General features: G+C 38.5%; 1 protein-coding gene and 1 long non-coding RNA gene across 2 annotated transcripts; one reads left to right on the top strand and one right to left on the bottom strand.

Moving 5' to 3' along the window:
• Positions 1 to 5943: 5943 nt before the first annotated feature.
• LOC120292544 (ankyrin repeat-containing protein BDA1-like) lies at positions 5944 to 6551 on the top strand. Its single transcript, XM_039310790.1, has 2 exons — positions 5944 to 6240; positions 6306 to 6551. The coding sequence occupies exons 1-2, from the start codon at positions 5944 to 5946 to the stop codon at positions 6549 to 6551; spliced, it is 543 nt and encodes a 180-aa protein (XP_039166724.1).
• A 2120-nt stretch (positions 6552 to 8671) lies between these two features.
• LOC108957349 lies at positions 8672 to 11585 on the bottom strand. Its single transcript, XR_001983905.2, has 2 exons — positions 10413 to 11585; positions 8672 to 8955 (listed from the first exon to the last, which is right to left on the bottom strand). It is a non-coding gene; the product is annotated as an uncharacterized LOC108957349 (long non-coding RNA).
• Positions 11586 to 16859: the final 5274 nt, after the last annotated feature.

Here is a 16859-nt window from a genome sequence, read left to right as displayed (position 1 = left end):
CGGAAAACTCAATTGTAATTACATTAACGAGGCGCAAGTGATGAAGAACCCACCAATGGCTTATCAGTTTAGGTATATTGATTTGATCTTATTGACGGTAATAGGGATAAGTTTAGAAACTGGACTTAAGGCTCGGTAGTTCATCAATTGAGGATATAAGATTTTGTCTTGGCGACTTGAATGCTTAAATTTTTGGAAAATCTCAACCAAACGCCGATTAAAGCAATGAAATTCTCGTACTCCACACGGTTTAAGTGGTTACAATCGATGCGTGCGAGGTGGGTGTGGCCGTGCTTTATCAAGAGAGCCTCACCTTCTACTCCACACAACTTCAAGTAGTAAAGGAGAAATGACACCCAATTATATTAAAAAGGTAAAAAAAAATTGTCGACCCACAAATTATTGGCTTGAGATTGATTACAATTCTTCCTCGATATTAGATTATTTTGATAACTTGTCTCACGCATTGCAAAACGTGGTGGTTAAAATCTTCTGACAGAGAAAGGCCACCGATTCCTGCGGGATATATCATAAACAATGACTCCCCTAATTAAGTTTTCGTGGACCGTGGCACTATTTATGATTTCGCAGGCTCGCTACTCCTACTTCCACCGATCAACAATGAGTAAAGCCCCTCTGCTCCTACACTTCCCTCGTCAAGCTATGGACCTTCCAGGAGCGATAGTAGATGATGATGTTAATGAGCTATACAGGTTAATTGAGGGGGACGGAAATCTCTTAGAGCGTGGATCCAAGGACCCCTTCCGAAATACTCCACTGCACGATGCTGCAGACCAAGGGAAAACTCAAGTGGCTGTGGAAATGGCCATCTTGAAGCCGTCACTCGCTCAAAAGCTTAATCAAAAGGGTTATAGCCCCATGCACTTGGCTTTGGAAAAGAAGCATTACCGCACTGTGAGGGCACTGGCAACGCTTGATCCCAAGTTGATCCGAGTCCGAGGACAAGGTGGGATCACCCCTTTGCATTGGGTCGCTGGAAAGAAAGGAGACAACAAGCAAGAGCTCGAGGACCTCTTGGAGCTCTTAGCTGAATTCCTATCCACTTGCAGATCGTCCATCGAAGATTTGACAAGTCAATGCGAGACCGCCATTCACATTGCTGTCAAGAAATGCAACACCGAAACATTCAAGGTCTTGTTTGGATGGCTTAAGCGAACCTATATGACAGAAATCTTGGATTGGAAAGACCAAGATGGCAATAACGTCTTACATATTGCTGTGTCCGAAAATCAGCCTGAGGTATAGTTCATTGATTTCATGCTTATTCGTGCTTTTATCATTTAATTCTTGAAATAGCGTAATAACAAATGTTATGCTAATAAAATATGAAAGTACATGGTTCTGATAGAGAAGAGATATGAACAAATCACCTTATTTGGTTTCTTCTGTTGAAGAGAAGAAGAGGAATTAGGAGGAATTGATATCTCCTTCCCTCCCAATCTTATATTTCTTATTTTTCTTTTTGACAACTTTCCCATGCACAAGGTCGCGTATGAGTGAGTTGGACCCCTTTATTGAATATGGTTTTATAGGTTGATCCATTCTTTTATCTTCGTTTATTTCCTCAGTGGTTAGGTCTCCAAATCACTTCAGATGGGTAGTCAAAGTTAGGTCAACAAGGAGTGTTTATTTATTAAAGAAAAGTCAAATACTCATATTAAGATAGCGATAATATGAGTAGGTAGATTACTTTTAATTTTTTTGTTTAATTCAATAGATACATTTGGGCATGTTTAAAAATTCAAATAAGGGTTGGAAATTAAAAAAAATGGAGCCCTGAATGAGATTAAACTGGTATTATAATCATAATTAGTATTTGACTTAAAAGACAAAATTGAGTCAAAATATTCACTTAATCTAGTAATCAGTATAATAGATAATAAGTAGAATATTCCCGATGATATTGTTAAAACCTACTCTAACAGTTCAAAGTTTGGTGACAAATTAATTATATTCAGTGATGTATTTTTAATCATATTCAAACAATTTTTTACTTCTCTTTTCAGGACTTAAGATTATCAACACCAGCACTTATTTTTCAATTTTATCAAGACAAGACAAGCCTATAGCTTCATTTCAAAATTTGCTAGTGGAAAACTATTAAGGTTTAAATTTGAGTTCATTTTAATTGGCATAACAATGTTTTGGTTGGAGGATTTACAGGAAAAAAAAATAAGAAAAGGAAAACAAAGGACGGATATAGAGATCGCCTTGTTTCTTACCTAGCACAACAATAACTTAATGACTTGTACTATTTTTATGCTCTAAATGGTTATAACATTTCTTAACTTATTGAATTGATGAAAATAATTTCAAGAAAAAAAAACTAAGTAATCAAAATCACAAATGGAAAGGATGAAAGTTGCTATTTATGAAAATGTGAAAAAACCATATTGTCATAAAAATATAAAACGGTCTCTATATATCAAAGCAATTATGATTTATTCCACCACTTAATGTAATTTTCCGTTTGTTTTTAAGCAAACTTCATTTTTTTCTTCTTCTTACTATTGTGCTTAAGTTAATTCCGATAAGTGATTGTTTATAATGAGTTTGAACCTTGTTCTTGATCTTTGTTGATTAACATATATTAAATATAGAATATAGTCATAAAGAGTTTGTAACTTTAACCATAGAATTCCCCTAAATAACTCGAACTAAGTAATTGCATATAACAAGGACTTTTTGTAAATGAACTTTAGGGAGACGTTGTGAATAAACATATTTTATAAATATTCTTTTAAATTTGAATTGTAATTATTTAATTTATTAAAATTATCAAATCTTAGATGATTATCGTTGAAAATCAATGAACATGTAACTTCTCCAATTTGGACTAAAAAGAAGAAAAAACGATAGTTTAGAAAAGATTGATAAAATTTATTAGATTGATCAAGTTACATTAAAGGTATTCTTTCCTTCTCCTTTATCAATTTTACCATCACTAAGGCTTTAGTGAGGTCTATTTTCAACCATATAGAGTTTACTGTGTGTCTAAATCTGTTTTAGAGGTGGAAATAGCATGAGCCTATCTTAATTCTTTCTTTTCTAATTTTTTATTTTTCCTATTGATTAGCAAAAATTTCTTTCCTTCTTCCAAAATCAGTCCATCCAAACATCTTGTGTGAGGTAGAAGCTAACAAGGACAATCCAACACAACCATACATAATCACTTCATGGGAAATAACTCACTGATTAGTTGATTCTAATGTATAAAGGATATAAGTATACCTATCTAAGGTAGTCTATCTCTTCATAGCTAAAAAAAACTCACAAAAATATAATTAAATTCTAACATTTTAGTTCACATGGTTAAGTCCTAAACTTTTATAAATAATCATAGTCATTCAGATCATTACTTTTGTGGATTCGCCTTTGTCAAAACTCACATGGGTAGTTCTTGACTGTCACGCAAATTATTTTGGTGAAAGGACTAAATCACACATTTTAAAAAGATTTAGGACTTAGTAACATTCGTTGAAATGATTGCATTTGATAAATAAGGTTTAGTGAAGTTTTTCTCCTTGTACATATGTAGTTGCGTCACTAGTATCATCCATGCTTAATATGGCACTAGCCCACTTTGTGCACAATGGTAAACTAGTAACAGCGCAGTGATTTTAATTGAAGGGGTACATACTTCACTTCATTTTCTTTGCATTCTTCTAGATCATCAAGCTATTGATTGGGCATACAAATATAAATGCGAAGAACTTCCAGGATGAGACAGCCCTGGAAATCCTCCAAGCAAATTCTTGGGGCAATCAAGATGTTGTGAAGAGGTTACGCCGTCAAAAATGTCTAGCAAGACTTTTTACTCCTACCCTCTCTCTATCACAGTTTTTTACCATGGAACTAACCTTCTTCGAGAAGCACGCAAGTTTTTTTGGCATCCAAGATAAATCCACTCACAAAATAATTCTTTTAGTGTCGACCTTAATTGCAACTGCAACTTACCAAGCCGCTCTCAGTCCTCCAGGAGGATACTGGGTGGATTCCTCTTCAAGTCTCTCGGCCAATTCCACCGCTGTCACTGCCCATCCCAGCGGCACTGCTAACGGGAAACTACATCAAGCCGGCAAACATGATCCTGAACGGCTGGAAGCTATATTTGTTCACGGTCCTCAACAGCACGGCCTTCTTCACCTCCATCGGCACAATCTGGGCTACCGGCATTTCATTAATGTCCAAACCCTTCATGGTTTACTTCTCTGTAACCATTCTCAGCTTTGCCTATATAATTTCCCTTATGGTCGAATTCCCAAAGCAGAATGAGGTCGCAGCAATTCTCTTATTGGCATTCTTTGGGTGCTCGCTGATCTCCGTGCTGTTGCTCCCCTGGTGCGTGCATGGAATGCACATCGGAGCTCTAAAACGCATCGATGCCACAAGGAGGCGTGGTGACTTCCTAGGATCGAAGGATCCGAAATAAGTTGCGTGTATTATCTACTTAACTATTCTTGTCGCCTGTGCATATTATTTATGTTTCAGTCTTAAGGTTTGCAAGAAATAGACCCCTCTGATTGGTTGCATGTAACGGACTTATCTATTTATCCATATTCCCTAAAAATCTTTAATCTTGCTTGAACTCGGGACTTCTAATAGCTTTTTTCCTAATTCAACTTCATAAAATAATGCAGTGAAAACAAAAAGCACTGAGTCACAACTTGCAAACACGAACGCCTCAATCGTACATTCACGAAACTAGCGTAGGGAAATCAATCAATTTTCTGTATTTCTAAAACGAGGCAAACTGCGCGATCCGACAAAACACGGCAACAAATAAATAGAGTTACAATCATTTTCTAGAAATTACTACCCAATAAGGTAATACAAAAGGAAATACTGAGAATATAACAAAAGCCCGGCTAAACCTAAAAAATTAAAAAAATTAAAAATAATAATAATAATAAACCTACCAAATGAATATCCTAAACTAACTTAATTAAAGAAGGAAAATCAAATTTAAAATCCTAAATTTATCAAACAAAAGATGTAAACCCAAACTTGATGTGCCCCATATCAGTCTCCCTTTATTGGACAATAGCTAAACCTCAAGTTTTAGAAAAGTCAGGTTATCAGGTAACAAATCTCTGCGACAGTACTCTTTGACTTTGGAGCAACATCTGCAAAATCAATCAAGATTTCTTGTTTTAATAAAAGATGTCAACCAAACTTCAAGATCGATCCGTCAATTTATTCTTTGAATTTTTCTGGTAAAATGAAATCAATTTTGGATCTACTGTCTTTCCTTCCATTTTCTATAGCTGCTCTCATTCTCCGCCAGAATCTCGTCTTTATCCAGAGTTCATTTCAACATAGGAAGGTCTTTTCTCCAAAATCATCTCTCCATTGTCATGGAAAACATGCTCACCCTGATAATCTTCCTCAAGCTCGAAATCCTCCTGTTCTTGAAAAAGAAATTCAGAAATTTTGACGTGAATGCTTAAAGTTTTGAAAAAGCTCAACCAAACGTCGATTCAAGCAATGAAATTCTCGTACTCCACACGGTTTAAGTGGCTACAATCGTTGCGTGCCAGATGGGTGTGGTCGTGATTTATCAAGACAGCCTCAACACCGACTCCACACAACTTCAAGTGCTAAAGGAAAAATGACACCCAACAATATTAAAAGGTAAAAGAAAAAAGAGGAATCGTCAGACCACAAATTATCGGCTTAACATTGAGTGCACTTCTTCCATAATGTTATAATATTTAGATAACTTGGATCACGCTAAAATTTTCTAACCGAGAAAGATCAACCATTCCTGCCGGATAAGTTATAAACAATGACTCCCCTAATTAAATTTTTGTTGACTATGGCACTATACATATGATGTTTGCAAGTTCGCTACTCCTACTTCCATCAATCCATCATCAACAAGCAAAGCCCCTCTTCTCCTACATTCCCCTCGTCAAAACAATGGACACTCGGCTTCAGCAAGCAATCGACCATGATGATGTTGATGAGCTATATCGCTTGATTGAACAGGATCAAGATCTCTTAGATCAAGGATCCAGGGGCCCCTTCCCAAATACTCCACTACACTATGCCGTTGACGAGGGGAAAACTAAAGTGGCCATGGAGATAGCCATCTTGAACTCGTCATTCGCTCAAAAGCTGAATCGAAGGGGTTACAGCCCCATGCATTTGGCATTACAAAAGAAGCATTATGACATTGTGAGGGCATTGATCACCCTCAACCCTGAGTTGATCCGAGTTCGAGGACGAGGCTGGATCACCCTTTGCATTTTGTATCTAGGGAAATGGGAGAAAATGAGCAGGAGAATGTGGAGCTCTTGGACCTCCTGGCCGAATTCCTATCCGCTTGCAAATCATCCATCGAAGACTTGACGAGCCAATGCGAGACTGCGGTTCACATTGCCGTCAAGAACTACAACATTAAAGCATTCAAGGTTTTATTTGGATGGCTTAAGCGAACCTACATGACTGAAATCTTAGATTGGAAAGATCAAGATGGTAATAACGTTTTACATATTGCTGCCTCCCAAAATCAGCCTGAGGTATAATTCACTGATTTTGCAGTTATTTATGCTTTTATTGTTTGATCCTTGAAATCGACTTAGCATAATAAAAATGTTATGATAACGAAATATGAAAGTACATGGTTTTAACATTCAGAGAGGGGAAAATTTCTTTTTATTTGTTTAGAGAGGAGGGAGATTTGAACGGATCTCCTTATTTGGTTTCTTATATTCAAGTGAAGAAGAGGAATTAGGTGGGATTGATATCACTCCTTCCCTCCCAATCTTCTACTTCCAAATTTTCTTTTGACAGCTTTCCCATGCACAAGGTCACGTGTGGGGAGGTTCTTATTGAATTTGGTGTTATAGGTTGATCCATTCTTCTATCTTCGTTTATTTCCTTAGTGATTATGTCTCCAAATCACTTCAGATGGTTTGTCCAATTTAGGTCAACAAGCAGTGTTTATTTATGAAAAAAAAAAAAGTCAAACACTCATATGAAGATAGTGATAATATGTATATGTAGATTAGTTTTAGTTGTTTTGTGTAATTCAGTAGATACATATGGAGATCTTTGAAAATTCAATTTGAGCGTTGGAAACTAAAAGATGAGCACTGAATGATATTAAACTTGTATTATAATCGTGATTAGTATTTGACTTAAAAGAATCAATTGAGCCAGAACATTCACTTAATCTAATAATCTGAAAAATGGATGAATTTAGAATATTCCCGATTATATTGTTAAAACCTACTCTCACAGTTCCATGTTTGGTGACAAATTAATTATATTCAGTGATGTATTTTTAATTATTATCAAACAATATTTTACTTCTCTTTTCAACACTTAAGATTATCAACACCAGCACTTATTGTTCAATTTTATCAAAACAAGTCTATAGCTTTATTTCAAAATTTGCTACTGGACAACTATTAAGCTTTAAATTTGTGTTTATTTTTATTGGCATGAAAAAGTATTGGTTGGAGGATTTAGAGAAGAACAAAAAAAAAAATGAAATCACTCTCTGATCAGTTGAATCTGATGTAGAAAGGATATAAGTATACATGTCTAAGGTAGTCTTTCTCTTCATAGCCAAAAAAAAAAAACAAACTCATATACAACATATAATTGAATTATGAATCTTTTAGTTGACGTGGTTAAGTCCTAAACTTTTATAAATAATCATAGTCATTCATATCATCACTTCTATGGATTCACCTATGTCACAACTCGCATGGGCAATTCCTAAGTATCATGCAAATTATTTTGGTGAAAGGACTAAATCGCACTTTTTGAAAAGATTCTGAACTTTGTAACATTGGTTAAAATGATTGCATTTGATAAATAAGGTTTAATTTCCTTTCTACATCTGTCGTTGCATTCCTAGCATCATTCATACTTAATATGGCATGAGCTCACTTTGTGCATGATAGTAAAGCTAGTAACAGAGCAATGATTGCAATTGAATGGGTACATACTTCATTTCGTTTTCTTTGCATTTCTTGTAGATCATCAAGCTGTTGATTGGGTATACGAAGATAAATGCAAAGAACTTCCAGGATGAGACAGCCCTAGAAATCTTCCAAGCAAATCCTATTGGCAATCAAGATGTTGTGAAGATGTTATGCCGTCAAAGATGCTTGGCAAGACTTTTTACTCCTACCCTCTCTCTATCACAGTTTTTTAGCACGGAACTAACCTTCTTCGAGACGCATGCATCTTTCTTTGGCATCCAAGATAAATCCACTCACAAAATAATCCTTCTAGTGTCGACCTTAATCGCAACTGCCACTTACTAGGCCGCCCTCACTCCTCCGGGAGGATACTGGGTGGATTCCTCTTCAAGTCCCCCAGCCAATTCCACCGCCATTACCGCCCATCCCAGTGGCGCTGCTAATGGAAAACCACATCACGCAGGAAACATGATCCTGGACGGCTGGAAGCTATATTTGTTCACGGTCCTCAACAACGTGGCCTTTTTCACCTCCATCGGCACAATCTGGGCTACTGGCATTGTCACGCCCCGATCCTTGGTCACGTGCCCATCCTTATTTTATTCGGTCGATTTTAAACTTGCGATATCCCAGGACTACGTATCGCCGACCCTTTCATTTATTAAGCACATGCGGAAGCAGTTATTAATCCCCAGACAACAAAACAATGGGATAAAAAAGTAGGGCCATAATTTCCATACTGAACTTCACAACCACTCTTTTAGACAAAGCACCTCATAATATATAATGTAATACTATTCACAGGGGTCTGATCTAACACTTCTCCACATATAATCAAGGTCTGACAAAACAAGATGGGATCTCAGTCCTCATCCGGGTTGTACTCAGGATCCTCCTCGTGGTCATCTTCTTCTCCAAAATGTTCCTCCTCATTTGGTTCCAGATCAGGGTTCTCCTCTTCAGGTTCCTTCTCCTCAGGCTCTTCATCAGGGTCCTGAAATGGTTATTCAATAACCATTGAGACCACGTCTCAGCAAGTTCTACCCCCTAAGACTCGATTAGTAAACTAATATGCTAACCGGGCTACCTATACACATACGAGTCAGAGGACTTACCTTGGCCTCAGATTCCACCTGCATATTAGCACAGTTCAGTAGGCACCCAAGTAATCACATTACTGATCGAAGCATCGATCAAATCGACCTAGTCGATTACATGTTAATTAGACCATCTTATGGTCATTTCCGATCAATCAGTCAATTCACAACATCATATCAAAGCAATGATCAATCGACCTAGTCGATTACATGTCATCATGACCTATGCTTGGTCGGCACATTTAATACTATCTATAAGTCTGACCATAGTTCAGGACTGCTCACTCTAAGCTGATATATAGGTAGTATAGCTCGCACTAAGCTGATAGGGTTAAGGTATACTGCTCTCGCTAAGCTGACATATCGCCCGTAGGCTGATATAGTGTACCGATATACTGCTCTCACTAAGCTGACATATTGCCCACGGGCTGATATGGTATACCCCCGATGCTCACACTAAGCTGATAAAATTTACTGCTCGCGCTAAGCTGACATATCGTCCGTAAGCTGATATAGTACACCAGTATACTGCTCTCTCTAAGCTGACATATCAGAGCCCGTAGGATGATATAGTATACTATCCGACCATTCAATCCATTCCATCTTTTATCCTTATCGATAAAATAGCCGTGTGTGGGGACACGGTTGGCTTTAGCTAAAATATAATATTTTCCTTTCCATAACTCCCACATTTTCTATAGTCCACTCAAATATTTTTGGCATTATTAATCGATGCCCGGTTATTTTTCAATTAATAACCAATGATTATCCAATTAAAGAATAATTCCCTCTTTCACAAATAATTCAATTCAGCATGAAAGAGAGCTCAATTAAATAAACAGACTGCACCACGATCATCAGCATAAAATTCCGGTCGCTGGTCATCCTAGTTGAATTTCTGGGAAATAAATAATTAAATAATTAATTTCGGAAAATAAATAAATAAATACAATAAATTCAATTTAGCACAATATAAAGCTCAATTAAATAAATGGACTGCACCACGATCATCAGCATAAAATTCCAGTCGTCGGCTATCCTTGCCTAATTTCCGGAAAATAAATAATTTATTAAATTAATTTCGAAAATTAATAATTAAATACTAAAAATCCAATTTAGGCCCATAATGCCTAATTGGACGCCAGAACGGATCGAGAAAAATCCCGAGATGCATTCAATAAATAGAAGTACGTCTCTACTTGCTAATAACTAAGTCTAACCACCTAACATGCATCATTAAGTCACTAATTTAATTGTCCTAAACTAATCTAACCACCTAATTGCACTTAATTAAATCTAACCAACCCCTAAGCATAAATAGCAAACTAAGAAAGCATTAGTGAGTAAAACTCACTTGGTAAAAGCGGAGACCGAATCACCACGATGGCAACGCGACAACAGCTGAAACTCGGGTTTTCGGCGATATCGACGGGCACACGGACCGGGCCTAAAAGCCTCGCAAGCCCACAGAAAATTCTGGGCTTGGACTGAACTTGGGCCTGAGCTTGGGTTGACTTGCTTAGCGGGCTTGGGCTTCAAGATTGGGCTGCTGAATTGGGCCTCAAATTACTGGGCTGATCTTGCTTTAAAGAAACTGTTGGGCTGATTTCTTGAGGGCCTGACTTTGCTTGGGCTTCAAATGGCGTGGGCTCAATGAAGCTGCTGTTCACTTGGGCTGCGACAATTTCGTGTGGGCTGCTGTACGCTTGTCTTCGGATGAGATGGACTCGGACGAGATGACCGATCGAAGAAGCAGCAAAGGCTGCTGTTGGGCCACGAAAACTGAAGACCAACGTTACTGGAGTAGGCAGTTTCGCTGGCAGATTGCTTCGGCAAGGAAATCCACGGATGCGGGGTCAACGGCGAGGAAAGCAGCTGGATTCTTGACCGCGTGGAGTGAAGATCGGTGGGGGAGAGAGAGACGTGCGCAGAGACGAGCGGAGGTGGGAGCTTCGAGCGGTTTGCTGGTCAACAACCGACAGCTTCGGTGGACTTCTTTCGTTGAAATAAGCTTGACCGAACAAGCTGGATGGACTTCGGCTTCGCTGACAGCTTCAAGGAATTTCGGTGGAGAGACAGCAAGAGGGGGAGAGAGATCACGGGGCTGTGGTCTTCGATGATGCTGGGCCGGGAGACGCGGACGAAGGAAGTAGCAGCTACGGTCTATGTTGCTGGAGTCAACACTCGAACATGGGGTTTAACTGGTGTTGACTGTGGGGACGCGTGGCTGTAAGATGGAGGGGTCTGCAAACCGAAGTCAGCTTCGGTTGAGTTGGGGTTGCTTCAGCGGCTCGTCTTCATGAAGTTGGATGAAGATACGTCGAAGAAAAAGAACAAAAAGGGGCAGAAGGTTTCGGTAGAGATGGCGGTTCTTTGCAAAGAGGAATGAAAGCGAAGCAGAACCGCAAAGATGGAGAGGGAATGATCGTGGAACCGCTGTTTGCTTTGACGAGATGAAAAGAAAAGTGAGGCAGAAGCAGGAGACGTCGCACAAATGGAGGGAGGCGGTGGACAGGCGTGCGATGGAAGGAAGCCAGCTAAGATGAAATAAAACTCCTCAATCCTTAGCCAATACATTAATACCTTGGCCCCACAAGCCCACAATGTTATCCTCTTTGTCCCCCCCAATCACTTTCAAGCTTATTAACTCACAAATAAACCAATTTTTTTTTTTTGACAAGGAAACACATATATATTGATTAAAGAGGAAGATTACATCCTGCAGCTATAGCTTCCGAATACATAAGATGTAGTAGGTCCTGCGGAAGAGGAAAAGAAAGAGATAGGCGTTGGGCCGGGAAAGCCAACTGGGCTTTGGCGGCCCCGATCGCCACTAGGTTGGCCGAGCGACGACAGTGTCGCAAAGAGAGGAAAGGGAAATTGGAGAGCCAATGTAGGGTTTCGTCAAGCACTGGACGCAGCTCCCATGGCGGCAGGCGAAGCCCCTTCACAATTTCAACAAGATGAAGACAGTCTGTATGAAGAACGATCCAGGAGAGATGGAGTCCTCGGTGAAATAGATGTTGGAGGGATAGATTCAGCGCCTGAAGCTCCGATTCAAAGGGTGAATGTGCTGGGAAACCTTTGGAAAAGAGATCGGTAAGGTTACCTCGATCATCTCTGCAAATACTTGCCATAGAGCCTTCGGAGGAGCCCTCTTTATAACTGCCATCGATATTGCATTTTAGAACACCAGTCGCCGGAGGTCGCCATAGCTGATCGGGTGGTACAGTGGCAATACCGGGCGTGAACGTGATTGAGAGGTAGCAAGCACGAGGACTGGTATGCTAATACCTGAGCCAGTGCCGATTCCACAACCATGGATGAATTCGGACTCTGATTCCGAAAAACAGAGTTGTTTCGTTTCTTCCAGATCTGCCAGAAGATGGTGGCAACGACCTCAAGCCGGGGAGAATGAGCAGGTAAAAGGACATACTCCGGTAACCCTTTGTTTTATGCTAGTAACCGAATTGGTTCTTTGAGGCTAAAGTAAGTCAGAGTGGGACCAGATGGGTTTTGTCCATGGACACTGGATTAACAAATGTTCTATTGTTTCAGGAGTAGACTGGCAGCATATAGAGCAGAAAGGGTCCGGAATAATTCGACGGTGGAAGAGATTAGCACGAGTTGCAAGAGCATTATGGCAGATAGACCAGAGAAAGATACGGACTCTGGGGGTAATCTTCATCATCCATAGCTGGCGCCAGAGCTGCTTATTCATCCGGTAAGAGCTTAAATCCTGTAACTCTTGATGAGGGTGGTATGATTGTTGAAGTGCATGATAATTACTTTTAACCGAGTATATGCCAGTCAATGTTGCTGACCATATAAGTTTATCCTCGGAAAATAGTGGCCGGATAGGTAACGATTGGATTTGTTGAGCAACCTGTTCTTCAAAAAATTGGTTAATAAAAGCCATCTTCCATGATTGTGTTTGTTGATCCATAATGTCTGCTACTTTAAGTGGTTCCTCACGAGCTGTAGGTCCATAGATAATTCCCATTGGAAGCCAGTGATCCCCCCGAATTCTGATAGAAGTGCCATTCCCAACAGGACCGTAGCAGATTAGGTAGAATTGTATCCCGTCCTTTAAGAATGCTCTGCCACCCCCATGAAGGCCTATTTCCTCGGACAACCGACAGAAAAGTGGAAGATCTAAAATACAATGCTTTAAAAAGAGTGCCCCAAAGTGAATCAGGATTAGTCAACAGCCGCCAAGCCTGCTTTCCTAAAAGTGCTCTATTCATAGATAACAAATCACGAAAGCCCATCCCCCCTTGAATTTTCTGAGTTTTCATAACATCCCAACTCTTCCAATACAGCCCTCCTTTTTGTTGATTAGTTCTCCACCAGAAACGCGCTATACATTTCTCAATAGTTGAACAAATGGAAATAGGCAACTGAAATATCATCATCGCATACTGTGGAATAGCCTGAATAACAGATTTAATTAGGACTTCCTTACCCCCCTTAGAAATGAATTTCTCCTTCCATCCCTCAAGCTTTGCATTGACTCGAGCAATAATCCATGAGAACATGTCCTTCCTTGATCGTCCCCAATCCGATGGTAGGCCTAGATATTTTCCAAACCTTTGTAGAATTGGAACCCGAAACTCCTGAGCCATGTTATGCTGTAAAGTAATAGGACAGTTCTTGGAGAAAATCAGGCCAGATTTGTTGCGATTTATCAACTGACCAGTTGCCATACAATAGATGTTTAAAAGTTCTGCTAGATTGTGACATTCAGAAGTCGTTCCAGATAAGAAGAATAGGGCATCGTCAGCAAAAAATAAATGTGATAACGTAGGACACCATCTGTTCAAACGTAAGCCTTTGATATGACCAGAACCGATTGCTTGATGGATTAACAAGGATAAAACATTTGCAACAAGAATGAATAGGTAGGGTGAAATGGGGTCACCTTGGCGCAGGCCTCGAGTTGGAGAGAAATAAGGTAGGATTTCGCCATTAAATTTCACGCCAAGTGTTGAAGTAGTAACACAAAGCATGATCCACCCTACCCATTTTGGGTGAAAACCTAGCTTGAGGAGGTAATCTCTTAGGAAATCCCATTCAATGCGGTCATAGGCTTTTTTCATATCAGTTTTCAAATAGCTTTGAAATTGGTTGTTGTCTGGTGTGTGCGAAAATGATGGAGGACTTCTTGTACAACGAGAATATTATCTTGGAGAGAGAGAGATTGCTGCCCTCATCCTATCATACGAATTTCACAACTTGAGCTTCAAATCTTCATGAAATTTCTCAAATCGACGTCCAATTTCATCGTGGAAAAAGCCCATAGAATTTATACAAATCCCTATCAGCACATAGCCCAGTATGGAAGTCCAAATTTCTTTCAAATGAGTCCATCCGAATTTCCGATAATTTTCCGCGACGTCCGATTCGATTTTTCCGTAAAAATCTCAAAATCTTCGAAAAATCTTCTGAGACTGAATCAACGTTCCTAAAATAGCTCGTGACACCACAGAACTTTTAATTTCTGAAATCGGGTTCGAATTCACGGTTAATTTCCATTCGGCGCATTTTTAGCGTGACCTAGACTACCGGCTAACTTTCAGAACTTTTCAATGCAAATGACCCGTGGTCGATTTTCTTCGAGCCACAATGAACCCACTCGACTCATTGGCGACTTTCGATTGTCGTGAAAATCTCGAGAATTCAAGTACGGACACAGGGTACCAAAACGATAAGAAAATCAGTCTAGTGTTTATCGACGAGAACTTTCCAATTTAGTGGTGTCACCCACGATTAGCCACACATCTTAATCGAACCAACCTGTATATGATCTCAAATCAATTTATATATGTGCCGTAATGGTCTCGACAGATGAGCACGGTTGAGAAGTCAATTCATGGTCGAATTCTCAAGTCCATTTGCTTTAAAATTCTTAATGGCTTCCCCAAATAGTCTAGTTATCTCGAGAGTGATCAGCTCTGAGAACAGTCCTATAGGCGCGTCAATGAAATGCCCGATTTATTCAGCAGAAAACAGGGTCGAAAATCTGGGATGTCATAGGCATTTCATTAATGTCCAAACCCTTCATGGTTTACTTCTCTGTATCCATTCTCAGCTGTGCCTACATTATTTCCCTTATGGTCGAATTCCCAGAACAGAATGAGGTCGCGGCAATTCTCTTATGGGCATTCTTTGGGTGCTCGCTGATCTCCGTGCTGTTGCTCCCCTGGTGCGTGCATGGAATGCACATTCGAGCTCGGAAACGCATCGATGCCACAAAAATGCGTGGTGACTTCCTAGAACCGAAGGATGGGAAATAGTTTGCAAGGATTATGTACTTTCTAAGTATTCTTCTCGTGTGTACAATGTAATCTATGTTTCTAGTCTTGAGGCTTGCAAGAACTAGACTCTTTTGATTAGTTGCGTGTAATGGACTTATCTATTTATCCATAATCCCTGAGAACCTTTAATATTGCTTAAAGTGTGGACTTCTAACAGCTTTTTTTCTTAATTCAACTTCATAAATTGATGCAGTGGAAACAAAAGGCAGCGAGTCGCAACTCGCAAACATGAATACCTAAAACGTACACGTACAAAACAAACATAGGGAAATCTCTTGATTTTCTTTATTTATGGAAGGAGGCTAACTATGGGATCCGATAAAGCACAACAAATAAATATGGATGCAAGCCTTTTCTAGAAATTACAACTCAATAACATAACAGAAAAGAAATACTTAGAATATCAAGTTCTATAATTCTAAATATATCTAGTGAGAGATGTAAGGTCAATATTTTGGACTTTTTGTTGAAAACATGTTGCATTTTCTAGTTTCTTAACAAAAAGTGTTGGGAATGCTAACATGAGTTTATTCTACACACTGCAATAATCTAGTAAGTTATAATGTAAAGGTTCCTAGCCTCTAGCTAATAGCATCCTTGTGCTAGTAGAACTAACATCTCCAAAAAAATTTCTTCATTCTTGGGCTTTTAAATAAGGTCAAGGACATTTGTATAGATAAAAACTAGTTATATTGCCCGTGCTATTGACGAATTTTATAAATGAAATTATGTTGTATTTTATTTGAAGTTTCGTATATATTGATGTCCTTTCTAAAGAGAATAAGAATTACTAAAATATTTATAGTATTATTACCACACATTTATGACATGGAAACCTATTAACCAAATATCTACAACAATAGAAGAATAATTGCCATCGATAAAGTCTTGATGATTTTACCCCCATATAATGACCTAATGGAACATATTGAGTCTATAGATCTTAGGGAAAAAAAAGTGCCCAATGTAATTAAATAAGTGGGAAAATGACACAAATGATACTAGAAACTTTGGTTTTTTTTTTTTTTTTTTGAACAAGAACTTTGGTTCAAATGTAATATAATCTCTAAGTTTACTTTGTTCAATGTGATCCTTGAACCATTGATAAATGCTCAATGCAATATTTCCATTTGCTCAAACAATAAATCAAACATTATTTAGAAATGTGTATTATTATATGTTGAGTTGGATTTTTAAAAATGATAAATCAACATATCCATTTTTTTTATCCACTACTTTAGAAAGGGAAAAAATATTAGGGCATTAAAATTTCCATCATTATTTTATAATGTCGATTATTATATTTTAAATATATATATGAATATCTTACGTAAAATAATCTACATGTTACTTTTATTTTTGTCTACCATTCAAACTTAATGAATTGGAAGCCATATCAACATATTCCATTCAACTTGACTTAACAAAATGGCAACACTAAATATTTTCATGTAATATAGGGACTAGATTTAACATTTATTAAT

This window comes from Eucalyptus grandis, chromosome 4, assembly GCF_016545825.1.
Source record: "Eucalyptus grandis isolate ANBG69807.140 chromosome 4, ASM1654582v1, whole genome shotgun sequence".
Classification (NCBI taxonomy): domain Eukaryota; kingdom Viridiplantae; phylum Streptophyta; class Magnoliopsida; order Myrtales; family Myrtaceae; genus Eucalyptus; species Eucalyptus grandis.
Note: the sequence above shows the minus strand (reverse complement) of the source record. Positions and strands in the feature narration are given on the sequence as shown.